Below are 24,099 nucleotides of genomic sequence, written 5' to 3'. Positions count from 1 at the left end.
AACAGAGTAGCCCATTCCTAGTGCTTTATGCATTTTCCTGTGCACTGAATCGTTTGTTCTATACCATTTATTGGAAAGACCTGCCCAGCCTATTAACATGATTTTTTTACTGAAGCAAGGGTCTTACCTTCTATGCCATCACCATTGAAGTCTCCAACAGCCACCGAATAACCTGATCAACAGACAAAATTAGTAAATCACTTGAAAAACCTTATTAAGCCTTTCATCCCTCTGTATACTCTTCATAGGTTTCTACGCACAGTCCTCTCGCTTCATCTTAAAATGCAATGGAATAAATATTGCCTAAGTAGCTTTAGACTAGAATTCATCAGCATCCATGAATTTGAGATCAGAAGATGAAAATTTTAAAATTATCATCCTGGGAACTGTCTACCCTTGCTTTTTTCTGAACCCAGTTAGACACATATGAAGCTAAATGATGATTTGCCACCCCTCTATGGGACTTTCTTCATTATTTTTCTTCCCAAACATGATACTTTCACACTTTTGTTTTTTAGGAACAGCTGCTTTTCTTAAAAAAAAAAAAAATAGGTATGTGACTAACTTCTCACATAAAAATCGTACCTCGGCCATTCCCGTATTTGGCCTGAATCACTGAGCACAAAAATTCATGGAAATGTTTCCATTTATTTTGTCATCAGGTGCTTTTTGAATCAAGCCCATGGCAAGATAACTAAGCTTCGGTCATACGTAAATTACTGCATTTGCAGATATGTAGCTCTTCAGTTATCTGTCAAGTGTTGAATTAATAGTAGTGTGCTTTAGACTTAAATATGAATAGCACAAGGGAGTTTTTCAAGTATAGCTAGGTTTTCTTCCTTTTCAAACTACGCACCCAAGTAGCTGTCATCAAAAGCAGCACTGGCAGGTCTGGTTGCTAACTGGTCATCATACTTTGTACTGTAGACTTTGGAGTCATATTTAGCCACAATCTCTGTCACTCGATCAGAAATAAGTTGGCCTAAAGCAAGAGAAAACAGTTTAAAACCACAAATAAAATGCGTGCACTCATTCGATAAGCAACAGGCCTCATTTACAGAATGCTTGCTTCTAAAGCAACAACTCTTCCACAATACCAACCAGAAAATAGCCAACAGCAGCAGCGCTAGAAAGGATATAAGTGAAAATCTGGATCCTCCGTCAGCAGAGATTTATGCACCAATTTAATCAAAAGCACACAAAGAGTTCTAACTGAAAATAGTAGCCGTTCCTACGTGTAAGCCAGGACTTAGATGGGACTGCTCAGTTAGGTAACAGTGAGCATACGCTTATGGTATTGCAGAACTGAGTCATCTGTCTAAATACCATAACATGAGAGCTTACCATGGCAGACAAGAAGCTGGTAAGATGAGCGTAGCGCGTTACCGCGTTCTCTGTCTTCACTTCACTAGCCACTAGGTGGTGACTTCATTACATTCTTTTCTCTCAGTTTAAATCTTGAATCACAAAAACTTTTTTTTTTTTTTCAGAAGAGCGCTTACGTCACATACATATCCATACATGTATGAAGGATAGGGAAAACTACTCCTCCAGCATCTCAGAGTGTGGAATAAAAATTTGGGGTGAAAAATCTAGATTTTAGAAGTATACTATTGTCTTCTATTCAGAGCGGAGATTTTTTTTTTTTTTTGGTAGTAGTAGAAGAGAATAAGGTTGTTTTGGCAGATGAGAGGTCACTTTTTGCCAAAAAGCACTAAAATGAATACACAAACATTGTCTATATTATACTGTATCTGCAGTTTAGTTTCAATCATTCCATTTTGTTCAGAATTTAAAACACAGGACTGGAAAAAAGCCTCCTGTGCTGCTGCATCTACACGTAGGCTGGCGTGATATAGAAAGTCTTTCATAAACATTAGTATTTACATTCAAAAACAGGCAGCAGAGTTTGGCAGCTATGTCCTGATTGTAGCAGCACCATCTTTTGAACAGCGAGCTATAGCTAAACACTGAATGATCCTGCAAACAAATCCTGACTGAAGCCCACATTAGCAAAATATATAGGTAATGTTCTGTGTAAACAGCGCACAGTTAGAGGTAAAATGTGCACCATGGCTCAAACAGGTCAATATAAACAAGCGCAATACATCTTTGTTGTCAAAGGAAAATAATGATAGATCTCCTTGCAGGGTACATTTCTCATTGACAATACATGCTTCGTATGTGTGTCAGAAGTTACAAAACATGTAGATTTTGAAACAAGCAAAATATTCTAAGGAAAAAGGAAACTTATCCGGCTGGTGGAAACAAATTCCACATTCCTGGGAAAATGCTTTTAAAACGATCATAGAGTTATTTAAAAGACAAAAGACATCTATACAATTATTACTTCAGCTTTAATCTGTGGCTGCCTTGATTATTCAGGAAATATTTTGAAAGATGAAGAAAAATTATTTGTTAGTTTTTTACTGACGAAGACTTTGACAGTGGTTGGAGGAGTGTGGATACAAATGACTAAGAGGATAAAGAGAAAAATCAAAGAGGTCAGCTTCTCTGTGACTTAAATGATATATCTCACCTTGCCAGTAAAAACTTCCAGGTCCTCCGAGTAGCACTCTGTCTCCCTTGGGGGGGGGGGGGGGGGGGGGGGAGAAGAAAGAAAATGAGAGAAGAAAAAACACATTAAGCATATCCAAAAACAATAGAACATGTCCTATGTTTATGGGAAGTAATTCCATGCACGTATATCACTGTAGCTTCACTGACCCAAATATAGGGGTTTTTTGAAGGAACAATTAATTAAAAACGCATCTCGTAAAATGCTGAGATAACAAGCAATACGCCTTCAGTGACTTGCTTCTCTATTTCACCCATTTAAAATTCTAAGCAGAATTCTGCTTTTATTGTAATAGACCCTTCTACCCACATAAATCTGAGACAACAGAAATGCAATTAGGAGAAAACTTCAAGACTGTTACAAGGCAATCATAACATGTTTTTAGGTCAGTACACAAAACCAGTTTCATCGTCTGCCCCTGCCGCTTTCTGTAACTTATCTTTAGAAAAGTTTAATTCAGGAAAGCTGTGATGCAATTCCCCCACCCCATATTCCTCGGTACAACTGCAATCCACAAACGACTTTAGGAAACTTTTACCACATTAGCTATCCCAGTGCTGGGAATCTGCTCCGTAAGTAGTGAATTGGGCCACAGGCTTTGCTGCATAATTAAGCCACTTATTCAGGTTTTAATCTTAAAAACTCCCATATTCACCACTCAGAAAAATCTAGGTCAGAGATTTGGAGATACCTTATACCCAGGCTTGCCCACTCAGCTAGGGTTTAGGGTTTTGGAGGCCAAGGTTGGTTTTAACTGGGGCTACAGTCTGCACAGTAAGCCTGACGGGTGCATGCAAAATAATTCAAACACTTACAGTCCTACACTGCACTTTGCACAGTTAGCTCTGGAGGAAAAACAAGAGCGTCCTCAGGCAAAGAATGAAGGGATACGACCCAATCATAAGATGTGAAGAAGTCAAAAAATTGCCACATCATAAATAGGACTTGCATGGTCTTAACATGTCCAGACTATGCTAAACAATTTAACTGTGCAATATAAAAAACTATAGTTAGTTCTCAGATTTGTGCACAGTTTTATTGCGCTTGGATTTAAAAAGTAAATGTGAACTTTAAAAAAAAAAAAAAAAAAACAAACAACAACTATAAAAGGCAGGGAGAACATAAAAGCAGAAGAAACATAAGACAGACAGCAAAAAAAGAAAAAAGTCTACTTCTGCTAGCTGATGAGAAAAACAAAACATAATTCACAAGAACATTGTTTACCAGTTCCCTTTAGCAGTAAGTTATTCTTCCTCAAGAAGTAACACTAGCTATGCAGCAATGCCTTCAAAATAAGTCGCTCAAAAATCCTGACTACTATAGTTTATTTCACTTGAACACTAGCTGCAGCAGAGGTTTATGGCATGAGGCTGGAAAAGTGGATTATTTGTTCAGGACATGATTCCTACAAGGGGTGAAAGTGTGCTGCTGTGAAGAAGTAGGGAGAAACAAGTTTATAATACCAGAGTGGTTTGAAGTTATTTCAGTTTATTTACAAGGATGTGTTTGGTTGTGGTTTTTCCCCCCCAGGAATGGTAGTTTACATTTAGTTTCATAACAGCTGTGCTTGTATGTGGTCTGTATCAGGGCTGTTAACTTGCAACTGTAGGGATTGAGAAAGAATCACATACCTTTGTAAAGTCAATACTAAATCCACCTTGACAAAATCCCTGTCCATCTGCATCGATAGTGGCTACAAAAAAGAATGGATAGGAAAGAGAGAAAAATAAATAAAATAAATCTTATCAGTACTATATCAGATGATTCTGCGGATACTTTCCAATGCATCTTCCTAAGTAACCTTGCACTCCTGAACTTGAACCTTCCAATTTTTTTTCTCCTAATTCAGTATTTTCTCTTTATCAACAACTCACAACCAAATGCTGCAACAACTTCAGGGTTGGCCTAACATACATATAACATTAACATATGTTCTAGCCTAACAGAAAGTAAACACCAACTACAGATTCCTTTGTATTTAATCTTCAAAAGTTTTGGGGAAAAATATTTGCAATTTTTATTCAGGAAATAAGGTATCTGGAAAACAGGGAATAAGTTTTTCTTTTGGTATGGAATAAAAATCTGAAAGGTACATAACCGTAAGTTATTTCAAGCATTGGCTTAAAACAAACAAACAAAAACAGCAGACCTGGCTGAAAAATTCTCTGCATACTGAGACTCATCCCAGCAAGAAATGTTATGGCTGAGTTCATCTTACAATTATACAGCTCCAGAGTAGAAATGTTGAGACCCCCTTATCTGGAAGTGTGACTACTTAACTAGCATGATTTAGTTTAATATATGCTATTTAACTTCTTTTTATGTTGGACCACACTGGATTTCATTCCTGCCGTTCACCAATGATTTTCAGCAAATAAAAAAAAAATCCTAGCTTGAACGTTCAACTTTTAGACTTCTATATTTTAAAAAAGGTTATAAGTGTCTCAATAATCAACGAACTCAACTACATGATATGGATGCAGTGTGTTTGGAAAATAAGACTCAAAATGTTCAATAACAAATATAATTAAAACAATGCATTGCTACGTATGTATGCATACATGGAAATCAGAAAAACCTTGTGCAAAACCTTGTCTTCTAAAATGAGCTTTCTCTTTAAATTACTTGAATAACAATAATCAAGCTTCAGAAGATTCTAGAGTTGGTCTTTGAAAAAGCACTTGCTACATAATTGTGCTCAAGTGATTACTACAGAAGTGGTCCTTTCAAAAACTGAAGTCCTCAATCCCAATGATACTTGCATCTAAGATTTTCCTCTGGCCTACAGTAGAGAAAGCAAGGTCCGCATCCTGAACATCAACTGGAGGAGAATTCAGATGTCTGGATCTAGCTTAGTTTTTTTCTAATTGCTATGAGGCTATACATGGAAGGGGGAAATACCTGTAAAACATCCCACTTCAAATGTACACAAAGTATAACACAAGAGAAATGCCAAACTGAAAAGCAACGAAGTCGTCTACACTTACTTGACCTGCAGGGTGCATATTCCACAGATTTAGATCCGGCAAGCAGGTAACAAGTTCCTACAGGCTCTCTCTCTTGTTTTGTTTCAGTCCTCCAGTGGTACAATGGGGCACAGGCCTAAGGAAGAAAACACGGCAGTAAGAAACCAAACTCCTCTTCAAAATGCTGGGGGGTATAGAATAATACAATGGAATTCCAGTTTTCTACAGCTAGTAATAAAAAAAAATTTTGGCTGATGTACCATGTGTTCTTAGAGAAGATTTATACTATCAGCGCTGGGGCAGAAGTATTACCGGTTTGTATTTTTAGAAATAGCTGATTTATCTCAAGAATTTTAGAAATAATAATGTCTTAAAGCAACAGTTGCAAAGAGTTCATCAAGAATTTATAACACATTCTAACTTCAGGAAACCTAATTCTACTACTTTCCTCAAAACCAGACAAAAATGCTACAACCTTAGTTTATAAAGAGTTAAAAAAGGCTAGCCAATACATTCTGAAAAAGACGAGCCATACCAATTAGTGGGATTTTGTTTCAATTCTGAGTTACCCAGATCTTTTCACATTTTTTTCCACTACAGTATCCCAGTACTGAGGCATTTGAAGGGCATCAAAAACCTACCAGAATTTTATCATTTTTGGATCTCACAGAGGCTCCAAACCACTGATGAGACTTGAATTCCAGTGGATCATCAGGAGCAAAATCTCTGTTGCCTACAAAGAAAATGAAAAGGAAGCGTAATTTCACAGGAAACTACACAGTATGAATAAAAAAGAAAAGCTAAGTCATTGGTTGTGATGCATGCAGAGCAAAGCAGAAAACAGTAACATTGGAGGATATCGCCCTTTCATGGAAATAGGCTTTAAAAAGGATTTATTATTATTATTTATTTTTACATCTAGGGCCAAATACAGATTTTTTTTACATACAAAGCATTTGTACAATACCGATTTCTTGTAAGAGCTCAATGTTTATAGCGTCTTTGACAGCGACACAGTAAATTCTTCATACCTGAAATATTGGACTTTCAAGTCAGATTACAGCACTGCTCAAGAATCAGTGCCAAAGCCAAGTTAGGACTAATGCTTCTAGAAGAAATATTGCCCTGATTAAATTATGTGAGTTTTGCCTTTGGCTAGAAGTGGGACAGAAATTCTTCTGCTGTTCTACCAAGCGTTAACATCTCTATTCTTAATGTCACTGCAGTGTACAAAGCATGGCAACTAGCATGCTTACAAGCTATGAGTAAAGCGAAAGGGTATTCAGTAACAAAAATGTTAGAGAGTTTGCCATACAGAAGAGTAAGTTAAATAAGGGACAGTTTGCATTGCTGTCTGTATGTTAACTGTTCGGTGAGGAAGGTTGGTAGAAGCAACTTAACGAGTGGTATTTCTGCAAGTGTGAATGTTAGGAGTCTTTAAATCATTTAACGTTTCTTACATACTTTCATTGGAACAACAATGGAAACTTTGCCAGCCTAATGAGAAAATGGATGTAACACTTTGGAAAACGTATCTTGTAAAAAAGTCACCTAAATCGCTGGTTTACAGTGCCTGAAGCTAAAGGAGTCAATGAGGTCAACAGCCATACATCACTCCCACAGACTGCTTGGGGGAATCCCCAAACCCAACCCCACTATGAATCAGAGACCTGCAACCACTTGAATCAAAACTTCCTTGCTTGTCTTACACCTTGTAAAGAATGTTTTGTCTCCAGAGACCGTGTTACTTCCCTTAGGAAAATCCCATGAGAAGGACAACAAAAGTGATCCTAATCTGCAGTCAGCTCAAACAAGCAAGGATCTGGACTACTTCTGCTCTTAGATTAGAACTATGTAGAAATCAATGCCGAGCGCATAGCATCACAGAGAACTGTGTTTTTTCTACTTTCATCAAAGGTAATAAAAACCCCACTTCCTTCTGTCACCCCCTCCTCCACTCTTACTGAACAGGTGCTAAAGACATGGAGGGCCTGATGATTAGCACATCTGCACAGATTTATGTACCCTTGAACATCTATACTGTCACCCTTGCACAGACAGAAATGTAGTTTGGAGACCTGCATATCACCTTCTCATAGTACAGAAAACCAAAAATAGATCAAGATGTTTTCCAAATAGGAAATTGCCTTGAGCACACTTCTAATATCCCTGTTTTACCATCTTCTTTTCCCTTCCATGACTTTAATTCATGAAAATCCACCCAAGGACAGTTTTGCTCAAAGGATGCAGTTGCATGTCTGGGTTAGTTTCAGATGAAGCTGCCACCAAAAGGGGTAGCAGTTCCCATTTGCTCCTGTCCATACGTTCCTGCTGCCAGCCTCTGTCTTGGCACTACTACCTTTTGGTCACACAGTCACAACATGAACCACATAAGAATGAACCCTACTAAAAAAATATTCAGCTGGATCGGGGACCAATCCAGCTGACTGCACGGGGAGGGAAGCAGAGCTAACTTGCTGGGGAGAAGACAGGAACATATGGCTGGGAACTATATCCTTTTTGGCAGCATCAGGGACTTAAAATTGGTTTATTCTGCTTGTAACCACACCCAAGGTTACACAGCCTAGAAAGACAGATTTGGCTTCTACTCTCTATTGTCCAGCTACTCTCGAATACAAAGAAATCTCTCAGCTTTACTTGCCAAACAAAGCTTTAAACAATATAAAACTTGAGAATAGTTACGGCGTAGCATTTTACACCTTTCTCTACCCTTGGATACTTATACAATGCTATATACCTATGAATAAAATGAAAGGTAGTATAGCAGTTTTATAGTGTAAAGCAGAAACCTATTGTGCTAAGGTACTGTAAAAGTGTCTAGGATGTAAACTTTCCATTTAAGTGAAAAACAATAGGCAGCAAGTGGAAGGAATGGTCTTGTTGCAATAGCAGGTAAGTGGCCATTCGGCATTATCAGCAATCTGATTTTATCACGGGTGTTAATGAAATTAGTTCCTTCAAGTTTCAGATGAATGCATTAGCTAAGACAGCATAAAGGAATAAAAATAAACAAATAAATAAATAAAAGAGGCAGAGTACTGGTTACTGGTGCCATCTACCCATAGTCTACGTTGATTGTACTGGAGAAGAGGGGAGCCAGTAGTTTAACCAGCACATGCTGCCAAAACAGCCCCTCTCTGCCTTTCCCTGGGCATTCTTGAGCTGCCCCCGCCCAAGGAAGAATCAATGTCCAGGATAGCAGCTACAAAAACTTCTCTCTCCCTCAGTCTTTAGGGGACAAAATTATTTTTTTCTACAGTACTGAAAAGTCCTGATTTAGCTCTAAATTTGAGGATAATATTGGAAAGCTCTCTCCAATTTTATTTTAATAGGTAAACATCTAGGCTTTGAGATATAGTCAGAAGCTGGCATATAAAAAACTAAAATCTCCAAATCAGAAAGCAAATGAACATGACCCCAAGTTTATTATGTTCCAAATGTCATGACTTCAGCAGCCAGCATCATAATTTCTGAAGGCCTAAATAACAAATTAGGAATTCTTATGCATAAAAAAAAAAAACCCACCACACAGTAAAATGTGCTTCATTAGGCAGTTTGGCTAAATAAATTTTATTTCTTCATAACACACTACTATTACAAAAATATTTTACAAACATCTCAGTTAGCCAAATTGTCTAATGTCAGTACAGATGCACATAACATAAACCAACATCTGCTACAAGGTTAAGATGCCTTACATCGAGTTTATCCTGTATTCAAAGCTTCATTAGGGTCTCTAAAACTGGGGGGGGCTCTTGGGGAGAGGGGGCTGCTGTTCAGCTTGAGACTGGCTGTAACACAGGAAAGTGCATTAAGACACAAAAACTAGATCAAGTAGAAAGCACGTACATTGGAAACAGGCTTTTCAAATAAAAAACTGCAAACATTAAATACAGGTCAAATCTGATGTTAACTCTCTATTAAAGAAGAAAAGTAACCTTCATTTACCCACCCCTATTCAAAATTCTCCCCAGCAAAACACTGTGTAAATAGATTATTAGCCTTTCTCTCAGGTCCAGAAGAGAAACTACTTTCATGAGGAAATCCAGAAAACACCCTGTCATCAAAAATCCCCTTGCTTTAAATGAGAAACCATTTCTGTTTCTGTTCCTGACTGGGGAAAACAAACATGAAGAACACTTAAATGTGAGCCCTTGCTGAAGCAAATCAGAGTTAAATAAGGTGGTTTACCTATACTGTAAAGTAGATTTCTCATGGAAAGATATAGGACTGACTTCAGCATTTCTATGTTTTAGTATAAATAAAGACCCTGACTTTATTATTATTTTATCATGGTATAACTTTTCAGTGCTAGTTATAAAAAAAACCCAAACCAACAACACAAACCACAACAAAAACACCCCAAAGCCTTCCCCCATACCCTTTAAGAACAGTACCTACATTAAAGGAAGCAAACTGTAATCCGGGTAGGATTTAAACATACAGGGATTTACAAATCCAGACCAACATTTTGATGTAATATAGTCAGCCCTACTGCTATAATGGCTCTTATAGCCACTGCTGTTTTTCTTGTATTTCTATAAATTATTTTCAAGTTAGAGTGTCTCCAGAATACCTTAGAAATGTGTTTAAACCAATGTTGTACATTTTAAGCAGGGATTCAAACAAATATATCTAGGCAATACAAACTATGTTCTGACTAGATTTATTCAAGCAAACATTCAGGGTTTTTACACAATGCTATTTGTCAGACTAAAACGCAGCTGCTACAAGGACTTCTACGTGATGGGTCATTAATTCCAGGATTATGTCATTTGACCATAGGGTATTATTTCGTATCTGTAAAGGCAGCTTATGCCGTGGTTTTTCCTTTGCTCCTTCTCCTTGTAGTAGGCATCACATGATGATTTTACATAACTCTTTCATTAGGGAAAAAGGGCTGACATGCCACTTTGTCTCACAAAGTACTTTCCAGGTGGGGTGATGGGGTTCTCAAGGCAGGAACAGAATTGCTTTAAAAATCCATTACATAGGTGCCTTGTTGCCGCTGGACCAATGGAACGTTGTCACTTTACTGCGCTACACAGGATTTAAATTTATAAATGGAAACTGATGCGGAGAGATGCCAAGTAGAAATTGCAGAAAAAGGAAAAAAAAAAAAAATAGTCTAAGCCACCTTCCAAATAAGAAGATGATCAAAAGTTCTTTCAGTGCTGAATTTCTTTTGGCTATCAGCTTTGGATAGTTGGCACATTCTTTTTTCAAAGTAAATGTTATCAGTTACAGAAACAATGGTGTTACTACAAAACGATTGCCGTTGAGTAAGTGGATCGAGTTGTAACTTGTAGCCCGCCTGTTTGCATGGTAATGAGAAAACTGAACTAAAACATTTGCCGCTGATCTCGAGTGCCAGACTTAACTGAGATAATCGTGAGTCAAGAGGCAGTGAGCTGATGAAGCCTGGTTCAGTGTCATCAAACTACGAATACTTAAGCAGCTGTAAAATTTAAATAGTCACCCAATTCACAGAAATTCCATTAAAATAAACCCCTTTGTAACTATGCCAATTCAAAGTAAATGTTGCCCCTTCTAGGTGAAAGGAAACTTTATGCAGCTAGCTAAAAGACAGACAAACTTAAAAAAATATACAAGAGTGCTCTTTTCATAGTATGAGAACTTTCATCCAAAATCTCAGCGATTTCAACCTTAGTTAATGAGGCAAGAGCGAGTGAGTACAAGCTTATCTTTACTTGAAACTCCTCATGCTGTGGGGCAGCTGATGGTTTAGCAACCTTGGTTTAGCCACAGTGTTTTGTTAATGACTCAGGGAGACGGGAACACAGAGCTTCCCACTACTCCCCTTCCCTCTTCCGAGGTATGAACCCTGCTTCTTTCCCTGGGCAGTGCTGGAACAAAAGTATCTCTTCCCTTTGCTTAATAGAAGAAAGACACTTTTTTTTCCAACTCGTCATACAGTTGAGATCCAGCTACACACACACAGAGCCAACAGTACTCATTCAGGAGTCTACCTAATCACAAAAGCATGAGCATTTTTCCACTGTCAGCTATAACAACATGCGGAGGAGGTTTTACACATTCTGCCGCCCTCTTGTATTCAGAGCAGTACCCAGAGCCCAAACCAGCACACACGATAAGGATAACAACCAAACTTCAATGGGTCTGAGGTAACGATAGATTTAGTGGCATAAAAATCAATCCCTTTTACTCCAAATGACTGAATGGTCTTCACAGGGTTTGTTGCTTTGTTGTTGACTAAACCGATAGCCTTTGAGATTGAAATCTCCACACAGATTGCACCCTAATACCAGTAAAACACTCGGCTAAAAATAAAACAGTACTTTGTTAAAGCATGTTGTTTTCACAAAATCCTGACCTATCCCACACTTCCTTCTCCATTTCCTTATTCCATAAGTGGAAAAGATGGAGTTATGAACAACTGACTCATTTGCACAAATGATCAACATCTCCAGAAGGCAAATAGAAGCTCATGACACCCGCTCCAGACATAGCTTCCCAACATCAGCAGATCTTACGCTGTGCAATGCTACAGCACGAAGCTGCGCAAGGCAGTTAAAACACCCACTTCAAACTAAATAGGTCACGGATAGATACAGCCATGCCAAACTGGTGGTTTAGGCTTCCAAACAAAGACTCCTATTGTCTAGAATCACCCACTTGGGGATAGCAAAAAAACCAAACGTGGAAACATAAGGAGGAATCAGGAGAGTTTTTATAAGGATTTTCTTTTTCAAAAGCTTCTTTCTCCACTTTAGCACAGATCAAAATAACCAGTCTTAAAAGAATTTCATACAAAAATATTTAAGAACAAACCATTTCTCTAAAATTACTCTGGTGCTTCAAAACACATGGGGAGGGGAGGAAAGGAAGGACAATGCAACTGTCAAAGCGAGAAAACTTTATGCAGCCAGAGGCTACACTGAATTCTTTTCCCAAAGCAATAAAAACACACCACAGAGCTGAACACATCTGAGATGCTCTTAGTCTTTAGTATTCAACAGCTTCTGTAAGTTTCCCCAGTCTTGAATGTTGAGATCTGAGATAGCGAATGAATGCAGTAGGGAAAGCTTTTCCCAAAAGAAGGAATGACAATTTAGCAGTGCGTCGCTCTGTTACGCTATGTGTCTCAGAAGAGCAAAACAATACATTGTCCGAGCAAGCAGATCTTTCTTTGCTAAAACCAAAATCTGCTCAAGAAATCTGCAATTCATTAGCACAGAAGTTCAAAGTTGTTTTATGAGCATTTTTTCCTTTGTAACAGTTCTTAGAGCTGTCTGCATTGCATCAGATTATTCTAAAGGCAGAAGCTCTTGAAACGGTCTCAGTCCTGCACCTTTTAATGCTGACAAAGAGCTGCGCTTTCAAGCATCCTGTACCGGAGCAGGTAAGCTTCTCAATTAAGTTTTCATTAAAAAACTGGCAGGTTTTTGCAAGAGAAACTTTATCATCACAAAACTATTTTGTTACATGTTTATGAAAAGCCATGGCACCATGAAGAAATGCTGTTTCTAACAACCCACTTCCCACTATTCTTGACTGATGAAGAGCTAGGACCCCAAAGATGAAAAGTAAAATAATATGCATAATTATGAAGATTGTTTCCTTTTGGGAAACAAGCACATAGGAAACTCATTTGGTTTACATTAATTTGCTACATATTGCTCACATGTGTACAGACTGATTAACTCCAACTGGTTACATGGGTCTCTGAAGAATTTTTTGTTTATTTGTCAGAACAAAAATTCAGAGTGATCCTGCTCTCTAAAATTCCACAGCCAAATAATGGAGGTATTTATGTCAGACATAGATGTCAGACAATTAGCTAAGTGTGTCCACCCTGCTATTCCACGTATGCCAAACTGTAAAACAGAAAAATGAAAGCATAAAGATGACTTGTTGATTTTCCTAAAAAGCACACTTGACCACCCCTCTGCTCACTGGTTTTGTTGTCTGGCTCAGTCAGCTTTTGATCCTCCTTTTGCACAGAAAACACGTTTAATTTTATACGCAAAAAATGGACAACTATAGAAAATAAATATAACTTGCAGAAAAACCTTTAGCTTTTCAAGAATCTTTTCCCTGAGCAAGATTATGGAAAACCTTCCAGTACTATTTGGTACTATCTATGCAAGCTTTGCTGTGCTAGTCCATGAAGGCTGTGGAAGAAGAGGGGAGGGAGAATAGACGTGTCTTTAAAACAAATGGTTTTGGGCCTTTGTCTCAAAACCAATCAGAAACAGAAAATGGACTGCTACATTAAGTGCATTCCTTTTACGGTTTACCCACAAGAAATATGTTTTTCCTGGAAAAAGCTGCTGAGCAGCTGGCAGATGAAGCCAACTGCTAAGCTTTCTAAGAGAGGAACCACCGCTCCAGTCAGACTGGTAGAAAGAGTAGTACTAGGGCTCGGCAAGCTGTAAGAGCAGTTTTTCCACCATTGCTTTCCCAGATTCTTTCTTCTGTATAAGATTCAGAACATTCCCCTATTGCTATGGATTAAAACAAAAAATAAATAAAATTTTCATTCACAAAATTATCTGGTGTGGAGAATGGATATGAATGAAGACAAATATTTACCCACCTTGACCTGTAACTTGTGGGTTTTGGTAATTTGAATGTGAGATGTAAAACAGCTTGTAAAGGAAAGGATTTACTAATATTGTTTATGCTTATGACAATTTTGAAGAATATACTATCTTGAGAAAGTACATTTCCCCTCGGTGCTTGTCCTGAAAAACTACAGCCTCCTACACTTTCTGAAACTCTGAAAGTTAACTGAGACAGAGGGGAAAAAATCCCAAGTATTTTATGTAACAATTCAACTGAAATTGTGGTAATACTATGGCAATTCTAGTAAGAAGTCAAGATATACAAGAGTACAAATTACAGAAACGTCAGTTTTGTGACAGCGGCACATTTAGGTACTGAATTAACAACGTAAGCAGGAATAAGGCAAGAAAAAGTTCAGCGTTTACACAGCACTTTTTAATCAGATTATTTCTATCTAGATTTGCAGGATAACCTGTTAAAGTAACAGACACAAGGACTGCTTCGTATTTCAGTGTTGCAACAGTATCAGCGAAAGCCTGCATGTGAGGAAGCTTGCTCTGGTGGTTGGTTCCTTTTTAACTTTAACCTTACATGCTTCTAAGAGCAAAAGCCAGCCTGAAATGCATGCCTAATGCTACTTGAAAGCCTTTAAAAAAATTTACTTTAACTTTCTGGCCACGTACGCACAAGCACATGCAGCACAGCTATACGCACCCCTGAATTTGAGGGCATTTTCTACCACACATGTTTGTTATGCAATTTTCACATAGTCATAACTATGTTAAATCAAAGCCAACTGATGTCAATGCTAAAATGCTCAGAAGCCCCACAGCGAAGCATCTTTACATTTGGGAAGTGTTAATGTGCGATATAAACATTTTGCCTTCCAAAGCCACCATGTATACCAGAACGTCAAAAGCAATTAGTATAATATGCACAGAAACACACGCACAGACGTATACACAGAATATTCTCTAGTGTATTTTTCCATGAGTGTAACCATTGTGCTGGGAGATCCAGGACAAGGGCAGATCTCCCTTCCCCTTCGGAAATATATTGCTGTTTTAAATGAGAAAATACGCCGTGTAGGAACAGTGAAAGAACATTTTTTAATTAGGGGTTTTTTAAGTTACAGGCTGGTGGGGAGGGCATGAAAGGGAGGGGAATACATATATTTTCAGCATGAGAGCTATGCAGCTTCCATGAATGGACTCCTACTGGCCAGCTCCCCTCCTGAAAGAGTTGAGTTGTCACACACAGGAAGGAATAAACAAAGTAGTAAATTTGGTGCTACAGGAACTATTGGCTTAATGACTTACCGCTTTCCTCCAGAGGAGCTGGGGTGAGGGTAAATGCAAGTAACAAGCAACGCTGCTATAAGGCAAGGGCTTAAACAACTCCTTCAAAGATTAACATAAAGCAGCTACTACCTTCTCTCTTGGCTACGTAGTAGCTGTTGCATTTGTCTCATGGCGGTGACCACGCTTCTGTGCTAATATGATATTAAAGCCAAAAGCAAGTGTTAGAAAATAAAACCCAATTCTGTGCAGCCACTGCTGTGCAGCTGAGTTCAGCGTGGCCTCTGCATGGATGGCAAAGAGAAAAAGGACCCATGAAGCTGGAGGAAAACTTAACTAAAAAAGAAGGAATGTTTAAGAAGAAAAAATAATAATAATAGAGATAGGAAAAAACCTTGCTTGCTGGACCTCTGTAAAACCCTACTCTTGTATTTAGTTGTGATACAACCACGAGACAAGCGGACAAACACAACCTCACACAGTCAGAACAAGACTCGCTCTTTCCTCCATTCCCTTGCTACATTCACAGCTCGGAATCATGGCCTCTTCCTCGCTCTCAGACACTGCGTGCAAGACGCAGCAGCTTGGCCTGGTCCGGGATCTGCCAGCTATGCTGTCTGGCCCAGGGAGGCAGGAGGAGGAATAGGGGCATGCCTTCTAGTAATTATAATTTTGCAACTCCATATACGGAGTTTGGCATTGACAGGTAATCAGAGAAAAGGCGCAAGTACAAACTTTCTCATTATTTTCACTGGTCAGATTTCTCACTAGCCGTAAGCAAATGGAAAAGAACTCTGAAGAAATCCATCTAAGTAATTATGCAGAAGGTGTGCTGCTTTCACCATTAAAAAAACCCAGCTAAATACTCTCGCGGGGGAATAAAAATCTGCCTTGTATTGCAGGGCTAAGCAGTACCTCTGGAGCTACAAATCGTATTACACAAATGTTGAAGTAGCGACGGATGAACCTGAATTCTTGCAGAGGTTGTGTTTAGTCACCTCCAAAAAGCACCTTCGCGTTAGCACCACAGCCAGCGGTCAAAGCTTCTGCTTCCTATTTCCCACAAAGTCAATCACAAGTCTTCCCGAAGCCGCTACCTTATGAGGTAAGGGCAGGCAGGGGCCGGGCTCCGCGCCGCGTGGGCAGCAAGACATTGTCATCATAACGTAGCGAATCAACCATTGTATTATGCACAAAGAAAAAGACATTTTATTTTGTCTCAGTGCATTTATTATTTTATTATGCTGAAATACAATGCCCCTTTTCACCCAGAGAATAATCGACAAATGCATTATTTCCCAATTCATTGCCACAGAGCCAGAACGAGTTAAAATGTGCCTGAAAGAAATCCTCTTAAGCCATTATGACCTCCTATTTTTACTGTTAAATTTCAAGCAATTAACATGCCCATTACTTAAAGGCAAATTATAAGCAAAACACTGTTTGTTTGCCCAGTAGCATATACCTTCAGCAGACACACGGCAAAGCAGTGTGGCCGCTGTATCTATTTACTCTGCCTGGCATCTGGAAAAGCCTATTGCAAATGTTCACAGTATAAACAGATAAATGCACTGCAATTCCCATTGGAACATGCATCTAGAACCTACCCGTGTGGCTCATCTTTCCCTACCAGAAGTTTTTTGGCTATTATATTAGCACTGATTATTAATTAGGGACATCTAGATTCTTTCTTTAAAAAAAAAACCAAAACACCACCACCACCACGAAAAAAACCCAACACCACACACATTTGTATTCTAGTAAACAATAAGCCCAAAGTAAAAAAAAAAAAAAAAAATTAAAACCCATTTTTGCTGTCTTACACTGATGCAGACAAAATGTCACACTTTGCAGCTTACTAGAGATCTTAAGTAATCTGGCAGAAACATTCCTGTAGAGTGAAGTAAAGAGACTGATAATGACTTGGATTTTGTGTGTACCATTATGTACTACTTTTTTTTTTTCCCCCCTCAAGAGAACTGGTAACATAATAGTTTTCAGAAAAATATATGGAGATTTCAGAAATCTGAACACCAACAACATTGTGGTATACCCTGACAATGGAATTGGAAGAAGAGCTTTGCCACTGTTTCGTACGCGATTTAGGAAGGCTGCATAAATCTAATAGCCTTTAGACTGCCAAGTCAAAATACCAGCAGAGGCAAGAATGAATTATAACCAACTAGACCTTAAAAGCACAGGTGTTTCCTCTGCCCTACCATATGGGTCTTGCTCATCCACTCCCATGACATGGAAAGGTTTTTCCGCTGGCCTGAAACACGCTGTGGAAAACAGGATTCAACACCGAACGGTTCAAGCAGAAAAGCACATGCGGCGTGTTCTCATATGACCTGCCACAGCTTGTGGAGATCACTGCGTGTACCAGAGCATGAAGAGTGAGTGCAATGTTTCGTGTCAGCATGGTTGCTGTTCAGCTTTCGTATCCTTCAGAAACGGGCAAGTAATGCCTCTGACCTGAGCCACCCCAATTGCTGCTCTCATAAATGTCACAAATACTGTGAAGCTACATCCAAGGGGAAAAATAAAATAACAAATTTTCTTCCACAGTTTGAAGTTTATACTCCCAGTTTCAGATTAAACTGCTGAGTATTCCTGCCTATACCGCCTTTGCTGATATTAAAAAGTATCTTTCCTCACTTAATTGCCATGTTCTTAATACGCAATAAACCCCTTGGAGTTATTGGGAATTAGGTTGCTAAATGCTTTAGGATTGCTGGAAAGGACAGTGGAGAAATATAAATAGGTTAAAACAAAAGAAGAATAATGTATGCTCACTCAGGCTTTCAGCACATACCAAGGACAACAGAAGTCTAAAAGAGAGGAGAGGACAGAAAAAAGAGGAAAAAAAAAAAAACCCACACAAAAACCCAAGCCTTGACTCGTTGCCAGTCCAAAACCGACTGCATTCACATCGACCATCAAGAAAGCCCATGTGCATCTGAATCCCTTCTGCCCTCTCACACTAGGATCAGAGCAGAGACCCCATCTCCCCCCCAGTGCACTACTACGTGTTACCTGTGGAGTCAAATATGATCGGCTGGCAGTTTCTGTTTGAATTCCAGTTACATTTGAGCACCTGGCCTCCTTCCACGATGTTGTGCTGGGTAGTGTTTGCTTTTGGAGCTCCCACCAGAAGAAATATCCTGCAGAAAAAAGAAGAAAGAAAACAAAGGTTTCGACACCTAAGGCAGACATCATTACTTTATGACATCTGCAGCGTTCATAAAACAAAAGCCTTGCCCATTCAAATCCAAATCTGACTAGAACTACTTTGAGCTTCAGAGAAATTCATATGAGGTTTTAGGTCTTAGGTCCCTCTTTTCTGCAAGCAAAAGCAGACAAAAAGCCATTCGCCAAAAAGAAGAGACAAAAGAAGATGAGAGAAAATTAAAGTAATCTGTGCTACTTAAAATTATATTTTAAAAATACAAATTTTTATATTATAGTATTATATTAAATTTTTATATTCTTTTTTTCCTTTCAAAAATATGTACGTAGGCAGCAGAACAGGAAATCATGTACTTCTGTAATTTAAGAAAGTCATCGGCTGGCATAATTTCTCGTTAATTTTGTACGTAAGAGTAATTCAAGGAAGTCAGTCAAAAATGGAAACAATATATAAACAAAACAGTACTGCTTCGGAACTCAGAGGGTACTAAGGGGTGAGTCAGCCTAGTATTAGCAAATGCTCTTTTAAAAAGAATCTCCAAGTAGCCAAGTGACTGTCAACCACAGGTTTGTACACTAATGAATCTTTACTGAAATTCATTACACAGTAATCATCGTCTTATTAACATCTGTTGTGCTTTTATAAATCTCTGCTTATGTGAACATGTTAAGTGTGCTCTGAGCAGGAACTGCTACGAGATTATGCCTGTGCAGGTGGTAAAATTCAGAAGTTGCAAAGTAAGAAACACACCAAATTAAAAAGCCAGACCAAACAAGGTTCTTCACATCTTCCAACAAGGTTATTACCATCTTCCAGGAACTCTAACACCTGAGACGCTTGACTCATCAGCACTTTTCTGAGGAAGTCAGTTTGAGGTATAGATAAATATATATAGAAGACGTAAAACTAAATGCTTCCTTTCATCAGAATCTTCTCTGTTGTTTCCATTTAGACTGTTTAAGAGCGAATACAGCTTGCAAGAGCAAGTCTTATCATCCCATATCAGGCATTATGGTTATTTAGTTTTGAAATTGGGTTAGCTGAACAAGCTGCAAGACTGGTTGGAGAGAACGTCTACAGGTAGGCAGATCCAGACTTATCAAACTTGCTCTGGTTTTCACAGTCATCTTCCAGACTTCACTTAAGTACAGAGCTAACATGTAAATACCAGGTGTAACCACGTAGCACCTCATCAAAGCTCAATTCATGCGAAGACCAACATAAGCTACTAGTTTTCAACTTGTTTGAATTTGCAGGACCTTAAAAATTTCCTGGTGTGGACCCTGATAGGCAATCTAGGCTAGTTGGTAAGCCGTTTGTTTCCCTTAGTTGCCATTCGTAGGCTCTCCAGATTCCAAGAACAAGAATTTGAAATGCTTTAATCAACTTAAAATGTTCTCTCTGGGCATAACAGAAAGGCTTAAAAATAAACCTCATAATGCCAAGTAAAGACACACATTAATTATTATAATTATATATATTAAACAAGTGGTAGCTTGCCTCCCACTTCACTCTTCTATCACTAGCATTTGAGAAGCCCCCCAAATTAAATACTTGTTTAGAAACATAAGTCATTCCCATTCTAATCACATATTTAAAATCTTTCTTGAGATAATCTTTGTGATGAAGTTTATTAACAAGATTACCAATAAAGGAATCATTATGGGACTCCACAAAGGTTTTGTCACCTCTTTTCCCAAAGCAAAAAAAATGCATTTTTATCATCATAGACCAAACGAGCAGATTTTGTAATAGGTCTTACAATAATATACAAATTACCTAAATACAAAGAAGTCTCTAGTCCACAGACTTTGGGAAAGGGGGAAGAGAGGGAAATGTGTCATTTCCACGGGAATACACCAGCTATGCTTTGATACTGCCCATCTCCTACACGGTGCCACCGCCTGCCCCAGCACAATGCCGCGGACAAGACCGGGAGCGTAGGGACATCCTCAGCAGCTCAACTGCCGTAGGTATACTCACAGGAATTATCACTTGCCAGTGCTTTGCCATGGGCCAATAAAGAGAAACTGGTACTTCCGTGTGCTTGTATACTGGAAAGACAGACTATCAAATGCAATTCTTTTAAAACATAGCGTGTATGAGAAACCTTTTTCAGTTTTTATGAAGTTTTGTTCAGTCACTTAGTATTACAGTTATGCCTCTGTCAGGCACCACATAGCACCCTGATACAAGGCTACCGCTGTGACTCCTGGAACAGGTCTTTCATACTGGACTTCTAAATAGGCTTTATTTTGGTATCCAGCGGGTCAAAATAGACTACAAAACAGCAGCTTGAGCGTTCAAGAACTAGTAACACTCCTTTGTTGTCAGGCTAGTCAATCCAAATAGCTTTAGCTCGACTAAATGTACTTAATCTCTAGTACTCATGTAAAGAACAGGTGATAAATAAAAATTCACCAAAGCAACAACAAGGTGTAGGAACCAAGTGACACACATGACGCTCAATAGAAAGCATATAACGAGGCTCCTTTTACTAAACACCTTTTGCTAATCATGCTGCAAAACAGTTCACTCCATTTTCTACCTAACGTTTAACCGTAGACATCGCTGAGCTCGCTGTTCACCACTACCTTTCTTTCCCCTCCAACAGCTCGAGGGAATCTGCAGGCATTCCAGTCTGCATGGCGTGTGTGTTGATCCTTCTTGAACGATGACGAAGACACGGGCCTGTGTCTGGAGGACACGGCATACCAGTATTTCTGGCTATTTCAGGAGGCAAAAAGATCGGTCTCCATAGGTATGACTCAAAATTTGACACCATTAGCACCTGTTCCTGGAAAAGTTGCATAGCTACTTTGTTTCAATTATGAGCTGAAATTTAAGATAAAATGCAGTACTGGACTTTAGCTTAGCAAATGCAGACTAACTTCTAGTCACAGCTATAAACAGAGAACATTCCCTTAAAAACATGAAGGAGTCTGTCTTCCATGCTGTCTGAAAACCCCTAGTGTTCAAAATTTAAAAAAAAAAAAAAGCCAACACTGTTTTCTTTTACAGCCGTGCACTCCGAGGTCAATAGTTATTATAAAAATAATGGAAAGGTTCCAAATAGCGATTTCAGCGAGAGCTGGGTCACATAATTCCTTACTGGAAAGCAAGCAAGAAAGTTTACTACATGCATTTACCAGTCTCCTGATAACTCTGCAGCCACACACGCTGACTTAAAAATAAAGGGAGGGACGCAAATAGAAGCTTCTTTCTTTTAGTACTAAGACTCACAGGATTCAGATAGCACAGAAAGATGTTGCAACACATGCAAGTTAAGACAGGATGACTTCTAATATTTGTAGGCAATAAAGAAATGCAAACAAAGCTAGCTGATGTACTGCAAAAAGGCTTGCTCAATAGCTGCAGAATTTGTTTATAAAGTTTTATGAGCTAAAGATCGAGAGAGAGAGAAAATCCCCCAGCATGACAGAAGCCAGCAGCTTTTCCAGCTTTACAGCCCTTTCTTAAGACAGGAAAGGAGGAGGAAAAAGTGGCAAAAGCTGGATCTTAACATAGCCCGCACTTGAGAAATACAGACTAATTCATTAGGGACATGGTGCAGTGGTGGTCTTGGTAGTGTTCGGTTTATGGTTGGACTCGATGATCTTAAAGGTCTTTTCCAACCTATACGATTCTGTGATTACGGCAACACTGTGACTTTGAAGTCAGTGACACGACTGTGCACAAGTCTGAAACACACCGGCTAAGCAGCTACTGCACGTTGCCTAATTTTCGTTTAGCACAAAACGAGAGCATATTCGGGAAGGAGATATGGAAGGCATTTACACGGAAGTTTTTCTTCCCTAGACTCCTCAGCAGCTTTGCGACCCGTGCAGATACAGCACAACGCCAACACGGCACTTCTCCAAAGAGCAGGCAAAGCAGAGAACAGCAGAACTTCTGAAATTTCAGGGACAAAACCTCAGGTGCGAGACGTAACGCAGCAAAATACCGCACCTTCACCTTTCTGTACTGTATTTATTATGGCCGTTATCCGCACAGACCGGAGGCTGGTCAGGCTGTTCGGGAAATCCCGCAGCGCAGTTTGTGCCGCGTTAGAGAGCCCACCGGCCGCACCACGCCAAGTTGCGCTTCCCGGCGAAAGGCTCTCGGCAGCCGGAGCCGCCCCGGAGGGGGAACAGACGCCGCCGGGCTGCCCCTGCCCTGCCCCTGCCCCCGCAGCCCCGGAGCGCGGGGGCCGGCAGCGGAGACCCGCCCTGCCTGCGGCCCGGCTCAGGGCTGGCCACCGCGGCCGCCGGAGCCGCCAGCCCGGCCCGGCCCGGCCCGGCTCCGTCGCGGCTCGGCTCCATCACGGCGCTCCCCATCCACGCACCCGGGCCGGAGCAAACGGCTCCCATCCGCTCCTCGCTTCTCTCCCGAGAGCCGCCCTGGCGCCAGCTCTCCCGCCCGCCCGCACTGTGAACTGGCGACAGCGGCTTGGCTGCTGACACGGGGGGCTGCTCCCGGCCTCCGCATCCCCCTCCTCACTCTCCTCCTCCTCCTCCTCCGGGCTGGCCAGACTCTCGCACCCCGCCGGGACACCGCCACCCTCCGCCACAGCCCCGCCGCCAGCGCACCGCAAGCCGAGCGGAGGGGCCGCCGGGACGGGCCCCCCGCCCAGGGGAGCGGCAGCCCCGGCAGGCGCCGGCCGCCCGGAACGGGACGGGACGGGAGCGGAGCGGTCCGCGGGGCGGGGCACTTACGAGGATGGGTCGGGAGCGAAGAAGTCCACGGCGAAGCCGAAGTAGCTGCCCTCCGGGCCCGAGTAGACGGCCGGGTGCTCCACGTCCAGGTTGAAGGCGCTGCCCGGGGCCAGCGCGCCGCCCAGCAGCACCAGCAGCCACAGCCGCAGCCGCGCCATGGCCCGGCCCCGGCCCCGCGCTGCCTCCGCGGGGCGCGCACAGCCGCGCAGCTCTGCCCTGGAGACGCCCGGCCCGGCCCGGCGGGAAGGGGGGGCGGAGGGGCCGCGCGTTTCCCGCGGCCGGCGGCGGGGCGGGGAGCGGAATCACTTCCTCCCGCCCTGCGCCCAGCTCCCTCTTCTCCTCGGGACAGGGCCGGCAGGAAGGAGGAGCGGCATCATGTGGTGCCGGAGGCGGGCCCTGCTCCGCACCGGGCCGGGGCCGCCGCGCCGCTCCCCGCCCGCCTCTCCCTTCCGCCGGCAGCGGGCGAGGGGGCAGGCCCGGCCCGGCCCACGCCAGCGCTGCCCGGCCCCGCGGGGGAGCGCAGCGGCGCGGCAGGGGGAGGCCCTCCCCGCGGCGGCGGGGCCGGGGCTGCAGCCGGGAGGGGACGCGCGGGCCCTGCCCGCTGCCCCGGAGCACGGCTCCCGCCTCCGACAGGCGCTCTGCGGGGCCCGGACGCTTGCGGGCAAGTGCGGTGGGGAAGCGCTAGGAGCAAGGGGGGGCGCAGCCACAGTCGGTCTTACCCCGTCGTTCTTGGCGCGACTGGCCCCGGCAGCCTTGGCACGCTGGCCCCGGCAGCCTTCTT

The 24,099-nt window shown here is 41.3% G+C and overlaps 1 protein-coding gene across 2 annotated transcripts in view; it reads right to left on the bottom strand.

The window, feature by feature from the left end:
- ITGAV (integrin subunit alpha V) overlaps positions 1 to 23,732 on the bottom strand; it is a 51,211-nt gene extending 27,479 nt beyond the window's left edge. For both annotated transcript variants that reach the window (XM_075512006.1, XM_075512005.1), the window contains exons 1-8: positions 23,319 to 23,732; positions 18,450 to 18,577; positions 6,186 to 6,277; positions 5,566 to 5,680; positions 4,210 to 4,271; positions 2,540 to 2,585; positions 857 to 982; positions 128 to 172 (exon numbers count right to left, since the gene is read on the bottom strand). In XM_075512006.1, the coding sequence (XP_075368121.1) occupies positions 128 to 172; positions 857 to 982; positions 2,540 to 2,585; positions 4,210 to 4,271; positions 5,566 to 5,680; positions 6,186 to 6,277; positions 18,450 to 18,577; positions 23,319 to 23,476 (772 nt within the window). In that variant the 5' untranslated portion in view covers positions 23,477 to 23,732. The remainder of the gene's footprint in view (positions 1 to 127; positions 173 to 856; positions 983 to 2,539; positions 2,586 to 4,209; positions 4,272 to 5,565; positions 5,681 to 6,185; positions 6,278 to 18,449; positions 18,578 to 23,318) is intronic.
- Positions 23,733 to 24,099: the final 367 nt, after the last annotated feature.

This window comes from Mycteria americana, chromosome 9 (genome assembly GCF_035582795.1).
Source record: "Mycteria americana isolate JAX WOST 10 ecotype Jacksonville Zoo and Gardens chromosome 9, USCA_MyAme_1.0, whole genome shotgun sequence".
Lineage (NCBI taxonomy): Eukaryota > Metazoa > Chordata > Aves > Ciconiiformes > Ciconiidae > Mycteria > Mycteria americana.
The sequence above is the reverse complement of the archived record's forward strand: the minus strand, read 5'-3'. Positions and strand labels throughout refer to the sequence as shown.